The sequence below is a fragment of the Helianthus annuus genome, chromosome 6 (assembly GCF_002127325.2).
Source record: "Helianthus annuus cultivar XRQ/B chromosome 6, HanXRQr2.0-SUNRISE, whole genome shotgun sequence".
NCBI lineage: Eukaryota > Viridiplantae > Streptophyta > Magnoliopsida > Asterales > Asteraceae > Helianthus > Helianthus annuus.
In genome coordinates this window covers 11,943,475-11,964,016 of record NC_035438.2, presented here as the reverse complement: position 1 = coordinate 11,964,016, position 20,542 = coordinate 11,943,475, and the positions used below count along the sequence as shown (strand labels likewise).

General features: G+C 37.0%; 2 protein-coding genes and 1 long non-coding RNA gene across 3 annotated transcripts; 1 reads left to right on the top strand and 2 right to left on the bottom strand.

The window, feature by feature from the left end:
* Window positions 1–2,074: 2,074 nt before the first annotated feature.
* LOC110920424 lies at window positions 2,075–3,199 on the bottom strand. The gene has a single exon (XM_022164637.1). It carries the CDS (start codon window positions 3,197–3,199, stop codon window positions 2,075–2,077), a length of 1,125 nt encoding a protein of 374 aa, XP_022020329.1.
* A 6,525-nt stretch (window positions 3,200–9,724) lies between these two features.
* LOC110918442 lies at window positions 9,725–10,295 on the bottom strand. Its single transcript, XR_002581320.2, has 3 exons — window positions 10,251–10,295; window positions 9,940–10,029; window positions 9,725–9,828 (listed from the first exon to the last, which is right to left on the bottom strand). It is a non-coding gene; the product is annotated as an uncharacterized LOC110918442 (long non-coding RNA).
* Window positions 10,296–16,750: 6,455 nt separating this feature from the next.
* On the top strand, window positions 16,751–20,542 carry LOC110915638 (transketolase, chloroplastic). Its single transcript, XM_022160367.2, has 7 exons — window positions 16,751–17,540; window positions 18,129–18,219; window positions 18,298–18,403; window positions 18,486–18,768; window positions 18,858–19,006; window positions 19,085–19,238; window positions 19,315–20,542. The coding sequence occupies exons 1-7, from the start codon at window positions 17,073–17,075 to the stop codon at window positions 20,272–20,274; spliced, it is 2,211 nt and encodes a 736-aa protein (XP_022016059.1). The 5' UTR covers window positions 16,751–17,072; the 3' UTR covers window positions 20,275–20,542.

Genomic DNA, 20,542 nt, shown 5'->3' with positions numbered 1-20,542 from the left:
GAAGGAAAGGCTGAAGACGGTTAGAAGAACTATACAAATAATAAACAAAAGCCGTCGAAGTCCGAGTTGGAGACAAAATGCTATTGAAAGTATTTCCTTGGAAAGGAATTTATAAATTCGGTAAGAGAAGAAGCTAAGTCTCTTATACGTAGGACCATTACCAGTAATCCAACACATAGGACCAGTAGCTTATCATTTACAACTACCAGAAGAATTAGCTGAAGTACATGATGTGTTTCATGTATCCAATCTCAAGAAACATCTATCAGGCGAATCCTTGGTAGTACCTCTTCAAGATATAGAGATAAATGATAGAGAAACCCCTACAAATAGAAGATCGGAAAATTAAGTTTCTCAAACACAAACGACTAGTGTTAGTGAAAGTCCAATGGGAATCCAGAAGAGAACAAGAGTATACTTGGGAACTAGAATCAGAAATGAAGTGAAAATACCCTCATCTATTTCAGTGAATCTCGAGGACGAGATTTTTCTTAAGGTGGGGAGGATGTAACAACTGTCACTAAAATCCCTAATTAGGATAGTAATTAGCTATTAAGGAAACCCTAATTGAGACACCCAAGTGATTCTACGCAAACCCTAAAATTTCCAGAACAATCAGAATCAGGATCAGGGCCCCTAAAACTCAGAGGGGGATAAACCCTAGCCAACGATTATCTTCATAACTATCTGTAAAAATCGAATTTTAGGAAACTGACAACACAGCAAGCCTACATGCACGAAGGGCTACTCTATGAAAGTAGGGTGGTCACTCGCGTAGCGCGACGCCTATAGGGGTACCCCCTCGCGCTACGCGACGGTGTCAAATTTCCAGTATAAATAGAGGAGTTTGGCACTTGATTTCCTGCGTTGGTTCGACGGTAAAATTCAATTTGTACATCCAGATATCGTCAAAATACTACAAAAACCCACATAATCTCGAAATTCCGCCGCGATAACAGGGTAATTACTCGATCGCTATTACGATTCAGTTTCCGGAATCAATACATTCAAAGAATGTCTAAGTGCCGCCCACATTGGGCTATGCTTTGTCGTTTGTCGGTAATCCGATAAATGAGTTGAAGCATTGTACTTTGTCGTTGTCGATAATTCGATAATGAGTTGAAGTACTATACTTTGTCGTTTGTCATTTTGATAAATGAGTTGAAGTATTGCACTTGGTCATTCATTGCGAGTATTTGATCTCGGAAAATTTTCGTAACTGCTGTATTGATCACTAATCCTGTTTTGTGTGCATTACTGTTAAATTAGAAATAATCAAGGCTAATTAGTAGGCTTATACACTGCTCGTTCAATTTGCAATGTGAGTCATTCTCTTTTTATCAACTGTTTTACAATACTCCAAATTATTTTCAAAGTATATAATTACAGGGACTAAGTCGTGGATATCTTGATTTATTGGTTAGTGGGGTATTGTGCACATTACTATTTCTCCCAGTTAGGTTCATTGACCTACTAGGGAGAAACGTCACTATTAGAGTTCATTAACCTAATAGTGGTATGACCATCGTCACCATTGTGACTTGTCACCATTGTGGCAGAAAGCCAGATAAAGATAAAGATGTAAACCATTGTAATCGCTCTTATGCTGTAATTTATAACTATGGGTCATTTCCTAAAAACTGAATGAACTCACTCAGTATTTCCCCGCTGACAAAACCTTTTTCAAACATGTTTCAGGTAATCTGTTGTGAGCAAAGAAAAGTGCCAGGAAGCACTACCAGCTTAGAAAAGTGGCTCAGTGTAAATAAATAAAAGAACATGTTTTAAAAATAAAGATTTCCATGGAAATCACATTATTGTAAATTACTGGGTTTTATCCCTAAATTATGTAATGAGCAGTTTTAAATACTAAAGATCCTGTTTTAAAAGACTTCCGCTGTCGCCTAAATTAAAATACCGCAGGATTTCTGTCCCGCGGCTCCTGAAACGGGTCAAACCGGGTCGGGGGCTGTGACATTGAATCTGCTAGAAAAGAAATTGAGCGCTTCTTTTTTAATCAGCTTAGGGTTGTTACACCACACCCCATTGACCTCCAACCCGTGCAGTCGGCTTTTTATTTCCTTGCTCTTAATAAGCCCATGAAAGAAAGAGGAGTTGTCATCACCAAAGGATGCCCATCTAATTCTAGAAAGCTGCCATAGGTCCTTAAGTTTCGAGGAATCCATCTCCATAAGGGCAGCTTTACACTCTTCAAACGTCCATACTTCTTCCTCTGATAACTCTCTTTGCTCCATTGCTTCATCAATACTATTGAGTTCCACCATGAGATTCTCCCTATTTTCTTTTTCTTTAATTTTACATCTGCAACCCAAACCTTCAGAGCCTTCTTCACGTGGATCAGCTTGTTGGCAAGATAAAGGTCAGCCGGCCCTGAAAAACAGAACGAATCGATAGCGTTTTTAATCGCCTCGTCAAAACCCGCTTTTTCTCCCCAAGAATTGAAGACCCTGAAAGGCTTTGGCCCAAAATCAAGCGGATCAATGGCTAAAACCAAGGGCGAATGATCCGATAAGAACCTAGGGAGGGCAACAAGACAAGCATCAGACCATGCATCAACAAAGTTATGAGAAACCAAAAACCGATCAATTTTTCTAAGTTTCGCCTTAACACCCTTCCCTTTGCAATATGTGAACTTCCTGCCTTTCATTGTGAATTCCATCAGACCCTTAGAATAGATAAAATCATTAAAGACTTGAGCGTCCGAGGGGTCAAACACTGAGTTCTTCCTGTCCTCCTCGTATCTAACCGAATTGAAATCACCGAAGAGCATCCAAAAGCCTTGTTTACTATCCATAATACTTTTAATATCCTCCCATAGCACCCTTTTTTCTCTAGTTTTATGCGGAGCGTAAACATTCATCAAATGAAACTCAGATGAAAGGCCTTTAATAAACCCGGACACTAGAAGATAATGACGACCTTTTAGAACCCCCGATTTAGTGAAGATCGATGGGTCCCACAGGCTCACCAACCCCCCGGATCTACCATGAGCATCGACATGTTCCAAATGAAAATTATTATTGCCCCAGAAAGACTGCCAATTAACCCCAATTAGCGACCCAAACTGAGTTTCTTGCAAGCCCATAAAATTTATTTTGTGCTCCCTGATAATGTCCTTTACCCATCCAGCCTTGCCTTCCTCCCCTAAACCCCTTATATTAAGGCTTAAATAATTCATAGGGTCTCCAGATTACTCACCTCTCCTTCAACCAAAGTGCGGATCTGTGCATCAAAAGCTTCTAAATTCACACCCATATTGTCTCCAAACATGCATGTCATCTCCACCTCCTTTGCGATTTCCTGCTCCTTTGTTGCCTCTACATAATCCCCTACTGAGCTATCCTTTTCTTGAATCGAGTTGACCTCTCTGTGCACCTGAGGAAATGGAAAAAACCATTGCTCATTCATTTGGTTTTGAAGCTCCGTCCTCTTCTCCTTCGAATTTCTTTTCCTTCTTGTGCTCAGAAGGTTCCTTTTCATTTTTTCAATGATGGGTTGTGGGGGAGAATTGAGATCTAAAAGATCTCTGTTATCTTCCTGCGAATCATCAGAGGACCAGGTTGTATCCAAAGCAAAAGAAAAAGATTGGGAAGTTCTGGGCCTTTTTCTAGGATTCAGCCCACTAGAGCTAGATGGGCCAACACCAATTTGTGAGGGAGGTGGGTCAGGGGGCCCAGAAGAAGAGGAGACGTCATTATGAAAAACCATTGCATGCGCAGAGCTATTTTTTTCCCATGCACCTCGGAACTTGAACGATTGAGTCTTCCCAGATCCTCCCCTACCCCTGTCTCTCCGTCTCCCATGGTACCGGCTCCCGGAGCGGGATCCGGAGTGCCCCCGTCTTTTCCGAGGAAAGTCGGGTTCCATGGTGTGAAATCTTCTTCCAACCAAACTGAATAAGATTTATCCTTCCATTTGAGACTAATGCATTCATTGATTCGCCTGGCCTCTTTTGTAAGAATTGCTAGCTTCTCACAAGTTAGATTACCATCCTCAGGAGATGCTCTTGAGCCAAAAACGACTCTCCCCAAGCTGTTTCCTATTAGATCGAACGTTTCCGACGACCAAAGATGAGCCGGAGTTCCCCTTATGACTACCCAAGCAATCCGTTCTTCCTGTATGAAACCTTCACTCCAATGCTCCACCGAACGAAGAAAACGTTTCCATCTCTCTTGCTTGATTTCCATAAATTCGATTGATTGCGCCAAGTTTTGGAAAGTGATCAGCACGTTCAAACCTCCCAAGTATCTGATGCATATCCCTGTTTACCCCCATATTTTCCAATAATCGTTGCATGCTACACAAGTCTTCAATGGATTTAGCTTCCCCTACCACTGATTTGTTCTTCCAATCCAACGTTTCATTGACTCCATTCGGGTCGAGAATGAGCGTCTTTGAATGAGCAGCGGCTGCCACGTTCATCAGCGTATCTTTGAACGACCTGTTGGACTGCCTTGTGGCAGCTTGAGAATAACTGGGACCAGCATTTACCGCTCCCCCTCTTCCGGCGAAGTGTTGATTACCCGGCCTCCCTTCACCGCCTTGAGCCGGAGTCCGCATAACCTTGGTGGCCCATTTATCAAATTTTGCAACGTTCAACCCCAGTTTGGATCCCTCAATGAAGATATCCCCCATTGACTGGACCAAAAGTTCCGCATCCTGAACGTTATAAAATCTCACAAACCCGAAATTGTTTCCCCATTTGTCCTTCCTTCTCGCCACATAAACTGTTGCTAAGTCTCCAAAATGTTTGAAAAGCGGCTTCAGATCTTCTTCTCTTACACCTTCTGGAATGTTGGAGACAAAGAAGCTAGTGGCAGGTATCTTTGAACTTATAATATTATCTATAACAATATAGTTGAACTTATAATTCCTAAAAGTTTGGAACCCAGTTTAGAATTTATCTAGTAAAGATTGTAAATTTCCGGAATATTTTATTTATATTACTTGTTATAAAAATGTTTATAAAATAATTATTTTTTTATTAACTTTATATCATAGTAAGTTCAGTTTTTTAGTTTAGCTTTAAAGTTTATTACTTTATTACTTTTTAATTAAAAAATGCAAATTATTAGATTAATATCCAAGAATAACTGCAATAATTATTTTTGTTACGCCCTAACACGCTTTAACTGAAAAGACGCAGCGGAAAATACATGCCATAAAATTTCTTTCATTATGAACGTCTTAACTTACTTGAGGTTCATTTTGAGGTGACACATTTACAATGAATACATCAATTTAACTCATTTACATAATAAAACACAACTTGTGTGTATTGAATTACTCTCTCATACAATCCCGTACAATCCTTCACGTGACTCGGTCCTCGATCTCCATTCCTTGATGATTTTCCGTGACCCGATCAACCTGCGCTCACCACATACATTCATAACGTTAGTACACATTATAAGCATAAATAAGATTCCTCCTTACTGACTATTCATTTCATTATCTCGTCATATTCCAGCTTTCTATCTGATTATACATTCCGTGATGAGACTTCTTCGTTGTACCTGCGTTACACTTCGTTCACAAGGCACGCTATTATTATCGTCAATGCTCAATTTCATTGAATACATGCATATATACTTACATACATACCTTCATATATATATATGCAAACGTTCGCACATAACTACTCACATACGTGCGTACCTACATACATACGTGCGTGCCTACATACGTGCATACCTACATACATACATACATACATACCTACATACAAACATACATACATACATACATACATACATACATACATACATACATACATACATACATACATACATACATACATACATACATACATACATACATACATACATACATACATACATACATACATACATACATACATACATACATACATACATACATACATACATACATACATACATACATACATACTTACATACATACGTACATACTTACCTACTCGCATGCATACGTTTCTAAACACGTTTGACGCGTTTTCTCAAGGATTCTCTTTTACTAATCATGTAGGTAAATCCATACTTATATTTAACTATGTCTTTCTACTTATTTCGCTCCATATATAAATGCATACACGCTCATCGCATCCCATAATCATTCTATAATAAGTTTAGAATACGATTCGGGACTCCTTTTTGGTTACGGGACTATTTTGGAGGAATTCTGCACATTTTACTGAACTGGCAGCTGATGCACGGCCATGCGTCCCAACCGCATGACCGTGCGGATCCTACGTCGCCGGGGGCACTGGCAGTGCTCGAGCTAGTGCAATGATTTGCTCGTAATCGCACGGCCATGCATCCAAGCGCACGACCGTGCGCTTCCTTGCGTCGGCCAAAATCGCGTAGACAGTACATTAAGGCGTCAGACAAATAATGAAAATGCACGAGGCGTCGGCGACGGCCATAGGGGCGTCGGCGACGGCCCCTAGAATCACCATTTCGCTGCAGATCCGTTTCGATGTCCGAAAACGCTAAAACTTGCGTAACTTTTGAACCGTTTACCCGTTTAACCTCCCGTTTCTTCCTACATGCTTGTAAATTCACATTCTATCATATGGACTTAAAATCCTACCTCCGGATTAAGGAAATTCTTAACTTACATGCATTCGACTTATTACCATTTTCTAACTATTTGACCCGTTATGGGTATTTGCGCATTAAGTAGACTATGGCATACAAAACCCTATACTTTGTTTCCATACATGACCAAGACATTACTCTAATCGAATAGCTCGTTTCCAAAAAACTTCTAAGGTTGTTTGCCCGAAATACCTATCAAGGGCATTTTAGTCAACTTTGCTCTATCCTTAATACCAAAGGAATTCCTTACATAAGTAACCAATCCTACTACATAGCTACAATTCTTAATCACACATACCTTGCTCGGATCAAAACTAAGATCCGTTTAATACTTCATTGACATCATACAATTCATTCCTATTTGACCTCAATTATCATATGTAATTAATTTGCATATAACATTACATAAACAACTAAGAAGTGATTACGGAATCACTTACCTTGTGCGTCCGAGTCCATGCTTAGCTTCCGTGTTTACCTTGACCCGTTGTCCTTCCATGCTTGTGTCCATGATGACATACCTCCTATCCGTACATGTCATCATATTCATATCATTATTAGCATACATACACTTATTCAATTGTGTCCTAAAGCTCCTTTACGGCATTTATACATAGTTGACTTCCAAAAGTCAACTATCCTAATTACATTCAAATCAAGAACATGACTCCGTTTTAATATGGTAGACCATAATATAAACATCATTTACATTCCACACTCATATTGTACGACATGTAAACCTACAAGATCATCCGACTATATACACGTGCACATTCCATTCCGTTCATACTAGCACCTATATGTCTTCATTACCAATAACAATCATCATTCCAAATTTTACTCCTTTTTCTAGGATTTGCATATACCTCACATCCACCATCATAAGTCATCATTAAGACAAAGCAAACAATCCATATTGTGTGCATCACACCCTCAAATCATATGTTACAAACTACTAATGCAAAATTCCACTAAAACACTATTTCAACAAGGTTACTCATATGGGTTCAATTAATCACACTTCCATCACGCATCTTTATCGACAACTTTTACCATTAACACATTTTATACCCATTTACCAAGTTCTTGCACACACATTTTATCTTCTAACTTCACTTAGGCATTTCATCATACACTTGGTGTGCATAACATTTTCTAAGCTCATAGTACAAGTAGTTTAAGCATGTTTCTCCCAAAATTCATCTCATGAACCATTTTATTTGAACAAGGTCACATTGTCATCAAAATTACGTTATGTTTACTATCAAAACTTACCACATAACATCTTGTGCAACAACATAATCATAACATCAATAATTGCATGTTCATCATAATCATTCTTGTACTCCTACACATGGGTTTCATTCTAAATCATCAAATGACATCTAAAACTCACATAATTCGTGTTCCATATAGTGATCCTAACATATTCTTATGCTTAATTTCACATAATTTCACGGATTGATCATAACCCACTTCACATAAGATCACCAAACCATAAATTTCAACTTACCTTATGTTCAATATGCTTAGATTAGAGATTTCTTGGACTCATGCATCCGATTCTTGCTTGATAACACCCTCAATTGAAGTGATTTTATGAGCTAGGTTAAAGGAGAAGGGTTTCTCCTTCCCTGCCCTTCTTGCGTCGCACGTCCACACCCAGAATCACTGGGTTTTCATTTTGATGTTAATATTTATCACCACTTACACATTTAGCCCTTAAGGTTACCTTGTTGTCATGTTTGCACACATTTTTCATTCTTTATAAACTTACATCATAAATATTGAACTTCACAATTTAAATTAGATTCTTTAACATCAATTAATCTATTATAAATTTTAGGGTGTTACACTTTTACTTAAAAGTTAGCATTACATTTAACTAGGTTAAGTTTCCCTAGTTACCCAACATCATGTCATACTATTTAAGCACATGCCCATAGTCAAATTAGGGATTTTGGGGCGTTACAATTTTTTTTATTAGTTGACTTATAATTCCTAAAATTTTGGGACATAGTTTACTATTTATCTACTAAATATCGTAAATTAGTATTAAATAATTCCTAAAATTTTGGGATATAGTTTACTATCTATCTACTAATCCGTAAATTAGTATTAAATAATTCCTAAAATTTTGGAACATAGTTTATCTTCTATCTACTAAATATCAAAGTTTTTTTTTTGTTATAAAAATTAATATAATAAATAAAGTATAGAAAAACTGTTTTAAACATGTAAAGATTCGTTTGTTAATAAAAAATACTAAACAAATGACAAAAAATAAAAAATAAGTTACTAACGTTATAAAGTAAGTTTATTTTGTTGGTGAAATGATAAAGTTTATAATTTTATTGTTTAAAGTCCATAACTTTTTTAAATATCCACATCATACTCATCCAATAAACTTTAATTTTAAAATTTTCGTTTTTGAAAAAGTAAAAAGTAAAAAATAGTAGGTGACTTGTAGGTACGTTTTAAACACCTTTAACTAATGTTAAATTTCATTTTTATAAATATTTAAAAAATCATATTTTTATAAAACAGTTTTTATAAAAAAATAGGATGTAAAAGTTTATATCTTTGTTAACTTTATCTTTTTATTTAAGAAATACAAATTATTCGAAAAATCTATAATATTATATAATTATTTTTTCATATCTCGTGTCGTCCAACAGTTTTTTTTATAGAAGGCACTAATGGATATATACGAAATCCTCGTGAAACATGACTGTTAAATTGAATAAGTTTAGTATGCTTTGTAAATACAATCTTGAATTTACTCCAAACCAAGAGGTAGTTTTCATGTTTTGGCCATTCTTGGTAATCGAATTTATCTCTTTGGAAATGATCAAGTACGAACATGTAAATTATATAATACGAACATGGTTAAGTACTAAAGTATATTAGTTCAATCGAGATGTAAATCATAAGTGCAATAAAATAACACAAAACATAAACTTCAAATATAAAATAAACTTTATTATTCATGGGATAGTCTATATCAAACAAAAACAACTGAAAATGAAAAAACATAAAAACACTTGATATATTTCATCTAAAATCTCTACTTTTTTTATCTGTTTTTCTTGTTTGTGCTCGAATCAGCAGTATCATCTAATTCTTCTTCTTTCTCATCGTCCTCAGAATCATCTAAATTTATAACCTCGACCCATTTCCATTCAGAGAGTCTCTTAGATCTTTTCTTTTGATTCTCATACTTCCGATCCTTAAAAAACAAAAATTTAATAAAAAAAGTTAAAAATGATTAAATAAATTTAAAAAAGAACAAATATTGAATAAAAAAATTTAAAAAAGATTAAATAAATTTTAAAATTACCTCTTCACTAAATTGACGTTGAAGCTTAGACTTGTATGGACTGAACATTGCACCATAAGAAATAATTTCAACACTATTATCACCATCATCCTACAATAAAACACCAAATAATAACATAACGAACTTGTTAATATGAAAGATTATAAGCGAAAATATTACTTAAAAACTAACAAAAGCTTGTTCGACAACTGGGGTGTTTAAATTGGTGTGTTGAATCTGAAAAATCAAATAAGTTAGTATTCACATAAAAGTAAATAAAAGAAAACAATTATTCATTATTGCGATATAACAAAACTTATCATAGAACCGACCTTAGATTTTTCAATATCGCATGCTTGTTTTTTCGCATCAAGTGAATTCAGAACTGCCTCCATATTTTAAATCTGTTTAGCAATAGAAATGTAGAATTGTGAGTGTTTCCTATGTATTTATAGTAGTCCATTACTCCATTAGGGTTTAGTTTTAGATTAGTCATCCATTTATTTAGGAAGTTTGTTATGAGTTTTAAGTTTTTAAAATAAGATATAGTTTGCTGTGGCATGTTTAATAGGAAGTTTGTTATGAGTTTTATCTATACTTACTATATTAAACATGCCACAACAAACTGACTCTGTACAAGTAAAATTAGGGAATATTTTAGTTTATTAATGCCGTTTAAAATAAAAAACTTGGGTAAAAAACAAATGTTAATGTACGGTAGCTAGGTAATGGTCAAAGCTGGCTTGGGTAAAAAACAAATGTTGGCTTTAATCAATTATACATTTACGCATCGGCTATTTGTACTTTATGAATGCACGGCGAAACTAAAAAAGACAACTATCGAAACATTTAAAAAAATGTGCTGATCGTCATGGTACCTTCGGATTTCTTTAAAACATTACGGGTTGTAAGATATCGCAGGAATACATTAAAGAATTAAAGAGGGGGGAGTGTAACTAATTACCCGTAATTATGTTAAATGTCAAGGATTTAAATGTAATAGATTGAGGGACTAAAAAATAATTATGGTTTAAAAGACCACTTTACCCTCATTCTAGGGATTTATTTATAAATAAGGGGGGAAGAAGTTCTTAACTTTTGGGAATCCTTCCCTCATGTATTATAATATAGTATAGATTACCTTGGTTTAACGGCAAATTTATTTTGTTCTTGTCGTCTGTGAGATATAAACTCGAGACCTCACCCTCCCAAAATGTTTAAAGGCTTTGATCAGGATATCAAAAAGCTTATTTTGTAGGTCTTTGTTAGACAGTCTGTGTTTAAAGTGAATTGTGAGCTAACTCATTGATAAAAAAATGTAAAGAGCATTTGCATGACGATGGTACGACGGATTTTAAAACAGTAATTTATATTAGCATCAAACTTATGATAATTATTATGGGTCAGGATTTAGAGAAAACGGTGGAAAGTGTGAGAACGGTGAGAACCCTTATGAATCGTCCGATCAAAACAATCTATGGACTAGATTGGCGCGGTGGCGTTTTCGTAAATAACATCTATTTTATTACGTGGACGCGCTTCATTAAGGGTAAAAAAGTTTTTTGACTTCTCCACACAAAACGCCATCTCATTAAATAAAATGCCAAACAAATAGCACACACCATTCTAACTAAAAACGTCATTAGATATAAAACGCCAAACTTAATTGTAATAAAATTCCGCCTAAAAAAACGCCAAAAAAAATCCTATATATACAACATCTCAGACCTTCAATTAAAAACACACACAAAACCCCAAAACGTCGTATTTAATATATGCCATTCGTCTTAGAAACGCCAAAAAACCCAAACATCAAATATCTTCTAAACCAAAACGTTTATTTGAAATTCAGTTTGGTTGTCTCTAAAGTTTCACTCAATGTAATGGACAAAAATCCTTAAGTGAAGATATTGTCCATTTCATTGAGTAAAACCTTATTGATTTTATCCTCAACTTCCATCCAATTTATAACGCTAAAACATACAAAAACATTATTGAGGTTTGTTGTCAATAAAGTTTAGATGTATGGGGTGGACAACATTGTCAGTTATCTTTCTTAACCGAGTATTAACAATGTTGTCCATCTCATACAACAAAACATTATTGATTTTAGCATGCTCAAATTTTGAGGTTTAAGGTGCTTTTATTTAGTGGCGTTCTTTTTATCGGTAAAACGCCAGAATTAAAAAATCAAACATCGTTCAAACATCCATAAAAAGCCACTTCAACAGACGAGCAGACAAAAAATCAAACCGATGGTTTGTTAAGTTTACATAAAACGTCATATATTTGGTGGCAGTTCTTGTACTATTAAAGAAGAGAGAGACTGATGACAATGAAGATTGTGAAGAGAGATCCGACTAGGATTTTTAATTTATTTTCTTCGCTTCTATTTTTTTCCCTGTTGTTGTAATATAATTTTACAATTGTAAAACGCCAAGATACCACAAACGCCAAAATGTATATAAAAAAATAATAGAACAATGGGCCATCTTGTTTAAAACGCCTTGAAAAACGCCAATCAGATAGATTTCCTGACCCCCTGGGGTTTCAATGGCATACAATTTGAAAAAACGCCATAAACCCCAAAATGTTAATACAATGAAACCATTAAACGCCATTAATTATTGAATTTGGTTAACGCCAAATATCTTAAACCCCAAAAATAAAACAATATTGTGAAAAGCGGAACTGGAAAAGCAGAAGATAAAATAACAAAAAAGCCCATACGCCCTAATTATATCGTGCGCCACGTGTTGGGCCAAGATGCGTTCTCACATTTTTAAGCGTTTTCTCCTGATCCCGCTCCTAATTATTATATATACAGGGGCTCAGCTTAGGCTAACCCCGAAGGGGCGTCCGCCCCCCGAGCTTATCGATGCGTAGTGTTATGAATAGTACTTTCGTATAGGTATATACGTTGCCGCCCCCGGTTTCGAAAAAAATGGGGGGGGGGGGAGGGGGGGCTTCGCCAATGTATATGCTTTAGATTTAGATTTAGATTGTAGGTGACTCAAAGCTCAAATACTAACCTATCATGTGGGTAAAATGAGGTGAATGATAGATACCTTAAAACACTTTGTTTCAAATTTTATTTTCTAAAACATGTATTTTCTCAAAATTTCCTAATTTTTTTTATTAAGTTTTAGATATAATGCATCATTTAAAACAAAAGTCTTAATTAAAAGACCATGGGAAAATGATTCCCGTATTTAAATTGTGACTTGACAATATTTAAATATGTGAAGTGTATGTTAGTTTCTAGAAAATAAATTTAAGTTACAATTGCTTTTAAAAATATTTTACTCCCAACCAAATGTTAGTTAACCATTCAAACGAAATAAATACGGAGGCGTTAATATGCGGTGTCATGTATTTCGCTCCTTTGTAATTAGTTGTTTTCTTTGTTTCCATGTGATTATTTTTATCAACATATCGACATTAATCTTTTAATGGTCTAACGTACTGGTTGGCCATAGATTTTTTATTTTATTTTATATATTAGGTTTTGAATGTTATGAACAATGTTAAGGTTTCATTTACATATTTTTTTTTTAAATTTTATATATAAGGTTTTGAATGTAATCAACAACGTTAAGGTTTAATTTTTTTTCTTACATTAAGTTACATATGTTTAACAATGTGCGGGTTACCGGTAACATTTCGACGCCGTTAGATTTTTTTTTTACTCTCTGCAACAATGCACGTGGTTACGTCTCGATGTGCAAAGCAAAGCCGCTTAAATGTTCGACCCTCCGCGAAGCACGGGTTAATACCCACTAGTTTAACTATTAAAAAAATTATAATATGATATTACTTTATAAATGGACCCTGTTTCCTTCATAATGATTCGTGATCTTTTAATTATATTTGTTGAAATCAACAACTTGATGCTAATGGTTAGGTGATAACGGAGGTAGGTGAAAAAGTATCGCATCTATAATAGTTTTTATTTTTGTTTAAAGAGATAATAATTAATAACTATAAAAAATGTTTTTATACCAAACTTGTCATACCTTTTTGAATTCTATTCGTTGTGAATTGTTCCATTAACTCGAATACATTGTCTTATCAATTATACGTGTTTCTTAATCGAAAATTAATTATACGTGTTTCTTAATCCAAAATTACAAGATTTCAATTAGTTGGGATGAATTAATAATATAAACATATATCATAGAGACAATTGGTGTTATGTTAAAAATAAATTAATACTAGAAAACATATATATGCAAAATAAAGAAAAATAATAACCCAGTAACGTCTAAAATGGAACCTTTTTATAAAAAGAAGTTAAAGAATAAAAACTTAGTAAAGTCTAAAAAGGAACCTTTTTATAAAAAGAAGTTAAAACAGAAAAATAATAAATATCCAAACTTTTTTTTTTTAAACAAAATTATACCTATTATCAACAATAATTTATATCGAGATAGTTGGTAAACGGGCAACAAGAGGCGCCGCTACCCCTTTTTGAATAGCAAAACTAAGCCTTTTAAAAATTACGTCCATAGATCTCGGGGTCATAACATTACTATGCATGACCCTTTCAACTCGACTAAGTATGTACACAGCCTCTGGCGCCAGAAAACCAAAAGTATCAAAAGCAAATGGGATAAACACGTGCTGGTTGTCAAGGCACGCTTTCTCATGCTTGATCACTTTATCCGAAGCAGCCTGACCCACTGTGAAAGCACTACTCCCTAAACCCACAACGGGGAAACCCCTGTTAGATCCACACATGCGTGTTTTCCTCCTACCCATCCAAAGACAAGAATGTCGGCTGGTCGAAGGGTAGATCTCCCTTCCAACGGGTCTGTTAAGAAATTAGCGGGTGCCTCTTTCTTAGCAGAAATACCAGCGCACCTGAATATGTCAAAAAGGACATCCCTAACCAAATCATGTTGGTATTTGAACCCCGGGAGCTCTTTACAATGAACTGCATGCTCACCAAAAGAATCCAAACACGCCTTATGACAAATTGGGCATACCTCGTCAACTAGGAATAAAGGAATCATGAGGCGATACTTAAGGATAGTACGGTGCTCCACCGGCGACATATGTTGGCCTAACCCATCTATAGGTATAGCAAGAAGAAAATCTTGTGCATGTGGTGCTCGTAGACACTCAAAAACGGCTTTTTATCTAACGGTCAACTCAAACTGCACTTCGATTTCGTGGACAATTTTACTAAAAAGAGCACTCGCCAATGCATGTTGGGCTTTAGGGGGGGCGGTGTCTTTATTAGTGAAACCGCTGAAATCAAAGCTTGGAATCGTATCACGAAGACAAGCCAAAGCACAAACATAATTAGAATCCATACCGCATATACCACTGTCTCTTAAGATGTGGTCCTGTAGCACCCACGATTGGGCCCTCGAGGCCACAAAAGCGGAGGATGAAGCCTCTACAGCCGAATACAACCCCAAATCTCCAAACCTAATAGGTAAAGAAGCAAGTCGCCACTAGAGGTCTCCAAATAAAGGACCTCCACAAACCACCAATTCCTCAATCGCCTCACGCAAACCTTTGTCAAAGAACAACGCTGCATCTTCCATGTGTACAGGTTGGCATGTTCCCAAGCCAAAGAAAAGTTTGGCAATGCCCATACAGGATCGAAGCAAGAGTAGTTCACCCTGCGGGTCACCTAATTTCGGTAGAAGACACATCAAATCTACTGCCTTAGCAGCTATTTTCTTTGCCAACCCACTAATAAAGTTTGCGTCTCTACTAACAGCCCCCCCTCCCCAGAAGCTTCACCCCCACTAATGGTCTCCCGATGTCCTTAGGAAATAACCCTTCACGAAACTTGCTACCATCACAAGAAGGTCAAAATAGCTCAGTTTTCTTAATATTAAGTTCAAGACCCAATGTTGGACCCGACACCCTAATGATGTCCAACACTCTAGCCACCTCTTCTGAACCTACAATGACAGTCCCATCATCAAGATACCAAGCATGAAGGAGAAGTTTGCATTTGTCTCTAAATACAAGTAAATACAAGTAAAATCCACTTTTACCGAATTGAACCCGAATAATAACAGAGCATCCGATAACTAAACTGAATAAATCAGTTTAACCGGTTGAATTTAGTTCACTTAACGCAACTTTTATTCAGATTAGTTTGGTTATCAATCAGACCTAAAGCAGTTCAGAACTAATTAACGAACCAATAAACACCCATATCAAAGAAACAAATATTGATGAGCAAATCAAAACTAAAAAAACACAAGATTATTAAAAAAACAAATATGTATGTAGACAACAACTAAAAGCACATTCTAGTCCATCGATGCATTACATAGTTTACAACCTTAAAAACATGTGGTAACTGGATAACTAGCACCGAAGACCGTCTTTACATTGAATGGTTTAGCGTTCTGAAACAAACTGTTGGAATTCCCAATGTGATATATTTCTACCTTTTAGTCTTTTACACGAGTAGTTATTTTCAACAGTTATTACATTCTTTAAAAAACCTCATTCGACAAAACAATCTTATAACGCTATATCTTATTGTTTTGAGAGATGGTAAGAGGTTGTATTCCCTTTAAGAGACATGGTGTTTCTCTTGGTCTCCCAACTTCACATCAACACTACGACAACACCATGCTCAATTCATAACACATAGCCTAATCATTTTTTATCATCATCTTCGTCATACTCGTTAAATAACACCAATAATAAAGTTAAGGTATGATCTAAAGAGGGTAAGATGTAAACAATCTTACCTCTATCCATTAGTAATAGAGAGACTGCTTCCAACAAGACATTCGACTCCAAACCTAATCATTTTTACAAGATTTAAATAGGATAAATATATACACATTTTATTAGTATAAACTATATGTAACAAAATGGTATATACTATATACCCTTAAACCATTTGAAAACAATCCAAAAATCCACTTCAACTTGCCCACACATCTTTCAATTGAAGATAAAACATTCATTTCCTACCCTCACTCAACGGCCAAGATCACTCCATCAAATCAATCCAACGGTCTCCCTCTCCCCATTTCATCTCAACCACCCCTCTCCAATCTCCCTATTCTCACAAACTTAATAAAATTATAAAACCCCATTTAACCACCACCACACCCCCACTCTCACTCCCCCACTCTCTCTCATCACCTTTCTCTCTCTAACCAAGAGCCATGGCTTCTCTCACTCTCTCCCATGCCGCCCTCGTCCCCCGCCATGGCTCTTCCACCCCCACCCCCACCGTCTCAATCCCAGCCTTCACCGGACTCAAATCCACCTCCGCACGCTCCTCCACGCGCGGACAAGTCTCCGCCACGCGCCGTCAGGTTGCACCCACGCGCCGCCGCGTGATCGTCAACGCGGCTGTGGAGACGTTGCAGAAGACGGATACTGCTTTGGTGGAGAAGTCGATTAATACTATTAGGTTTTTGGCGATTGATGCGGTTGAAAAGGCGAATTCGGGTCATCCGGGTTTGCCCATGGGTTGTGCGCCCATGGGTCATATATTGTATGATGAGATTATGAGGTATAACCCGAAGAACCCGTATTGGTTTAACAGAGATCGGTTTGTTCTTTCTGCTGGTCATGGATGTATGCTTCAGTATGCTCTGCTTCATCTTGCTGGATATGATGCTGTTAAAGTAAGTGAATTGTTACTGTTTTTATTGTTTTTTGATCTGGAGTATGTAATTAGGTACATTAAAGACATAAACGTAGCATCTTTAGTCAAAGTTGAGGTGTTTATTGTTTGTTATCTGGTTTGTTATTTTTATGTCTACCTTGTGTTCGATGAAATGCCTCAGTGGATTGCATATGTTTTAAGATCTGGGATTTTGCAAAAAAATTGAATCTTTAAAACACAAATAAGTTGTTTAGCTAGTCTGTGTCATGGGATTCTCTGTGGTGCTGCTCTGTTGGAGATATCAGATATGTAACTTGCATGACATATGGGTTCTTAGGTTCTTTGTGGTTGATCACATGTGTAGTATAACATAGTTCTGTAACCAAGATGATAGGAGTCAGTTAGTTATCATGATTTAGGTATGTAGAACAGTAGAAGTTCTTGATTTTGCTGGATCTTTGCTACCCAATGATCAGTTGATCTATGAATCAATGCTTCAAGTCAAATTGTTGTTTTTTTTTTCTGTTTTTTATTAACTGTTAAGCTGATATAGTCGGCGCTTTCGTAATTCGTTTTTGTTAATACTCTTGTGATATGTTTTTATCAGGAAGAAGACTTGAAGCAATTCCGTCAATGGGGAAGCAAAACTCCGGGCCATCCTGAGAACTTTGAAACTCCTGGTGTTGAAGTCACCACTGGTTAGTACTCGTATACGTGTAATCGCTAAAATCGTGACGGAATCTTTTTGTGTCTAAACTGTTATTTGTTGTAATCAGGTCCTCTTGGTCAAGGTATTGCCAACGCTGTTGGTCTTGCTCTTGCCGAGAAGCATTTGGCTGCTCGTTACAACAAACCTGATGCCGAGATTGTCGACCACTACACGTAAGATCTCATATTTCTTTATGGCTGTTTAACAAATCCAGTGATATTTTTACGACGATAACATTTGCGGGCTTTGCTTTAGATACTGTATTCTTGGAGATGGTTGCCAAATGGAAGGAATTGCAAACGAAGCATGTTCGCTTGCCGGCCATTGGGGACTCGGAAAGTTGATTGCTTTCTATGACGACAACCACATCTCCATTGACGGTGACACCGAGATCGCCTTCACCGAGAGCGTTGACAAACGTTTTGAAGCTCTTGGGTGGCATGTCATTTGGGTGAAGAACGGTAACACTGGTTACGATGAGATCCGTGCTGCCATTCAAGAAGCCAAGGCCGTGACTGATAAGCCCACTATGATCAAGGTCCGTAACTATAATCGTTCCAAAACCCGAGACAAATTTGGTTTCTTTTTGGTGTTTTTTTTTTCTGAGGTTTTCTGCTTAAATTGTAGGTTACAACAACAATCGGTTTCGGGTCACCGAACAAGGCGAACTCATACAGTGTCCATGGAGCCGCGTTGGGTGCGAAAGAAGTAGACGCAACCCGACAAAACCTCGGATGGCCTTACGAGCCATTCCACGTACCCGATGAAGTTAAAAAGTATGCAAACAACCATAAAGAATCAAACTTTTTAACTATGATTTGTTGATATAAACTTTTCGGTTATCCTTTTTGCAGGCACTGGAGCCGCCATACCCCTGACGGTGCCGCTCTTGAAGCCGAATGGAATGCTAAATTTGCAGCTTACGAGAGCAAGTATCCCGAAGAAGCCGCTGAATTGAAATCTATTGTTACCGGTGTATTGCCTGCCGGATGGGAGAAGGCTCTTCCGGTGAGTACTAATATCATACTTTTATTCATCTTGAGTTTTTAGAACATTTTAATAAATTATTTTTTATTTTATGTAGACATACACACCAGAAACACCCGGTGATGCTACAAGAAACCTTTCACAAACAATGCTTAACGCATTGGCACCGGTTCTACCCGGTCTCATCGGTGGAAGTGCAGATCTTGCATCTTCAAACATGACATTAATGAAAATGTTCGGTGATTTCCAAAAAGCCACACCTGAAGAACGCAACGTTCGTTTCGGTGTCCGGGAACACGGTATGGGAGCTATTTGTAACGGTATCGCTCTTCACAGCCCCGGTTTCGTTCCTTATTGTGCTACGTTCTTTGTCTTCACCGATTACATGAGAGGTGCGATGAGAATCTCGGCTTTGTCAGAAGCAGGAGTCATTTACGTAATGACCCATGACTCCATTGGTCTAGGAGAAGACGGGCCGACCCATCAGCCCATTGAACATCTAGCCAGTTTCCGGGCCATGCCCAACATCTTGATGTTCCGACCAGCTGACGGTAACGAAACAGCCGGAGCTTACAAGGTTGCAGTCGAAAGCCGAAAACGACCATCGGTTCTTGCTCTTTCTAGGCAAAAGCTACCCAACCTACCTGGAACTTCAATCGAAGGAACCACGAAAGGTGGGTACACGATAACCGACAACTCAACAGGCAACAAGCCCGATGTTATCTTGATCGGAACCGGTTCTGAGCTCGAAATCGCGGTTAAAGCCGCCGATGAACTCAGAAAAGAAGGGAAAACGGTCCGGGTCGTGTCGTTTGTGTCATGGGAGCTTTTCTATGAACAATCCGATGAATACAAGGAAAGCGTTCTCCCATCGGGTGTGACCGCTCGTGTCAGCATTGAGGCTGGATCAACTTTCGGTTGGGATAGAATTGTTGGAAGCGCGGGAAAAGCTATCGGGATTGACAAATGGGGGTCGAGTGCGCCAGCTGGAAAGATCTACAAGGAATATGGTATTACCGTTGAAGCTGTGATTGCGGCTGCTAAACAAGTGTGTTAGGCTTGTATCTTGATTCGTAATGGTTGAACGAACAATAAGAAGTCGGTTTTTTAGTCTTTGATGCATTTCAGCGAACACCTTACTTGCGAATCGAACGAAAAATCAGAAGAGAGGATTAGAAGTTGAATGTTTGATGCTCTTTCCTCCTTTATTTGTACCAAAACTGAAACATAATTTTCAAAGTTTTGTGATTTGTTTGGTTACTAGTGAGGTGTTCTTTTGAGTAATGTACAATTTTACAAGTTATCATAAGATTATTATATTATCA

Bases quoted from the DNA above. Each gene is read 5' to 3' on its own strand.
- LOC110920424 (XM_022164637.1), bottom strand. From the start codon at position 3,199: ATGAATTATTTAAGCCTTAATATAAGGGGTTTAGGGGAGGAAGGCAAG.
- LOC110915638 (XM_022160367.2), top strand. From the start codon at position 17,073: ATGGCTTCTCTCACTCTCTCCCATGCCGCCCTCGTCCCCCGCCATGGC. The intron at 18,220-18,297 runs GTTAGTACTCGT...TGTTGTAATCAG, and splicing joins TGGTGTTGAAGTCACCACTG to GTCCTCTTGGTCAAGGTATT. The intron at 18,769-18,857 runs GTCCGTAACTAT...CTTAAATTGTAG, and splicing joins ATAAGCCCACTATGATCAAG to GTTACAACAACAATCGGTTT.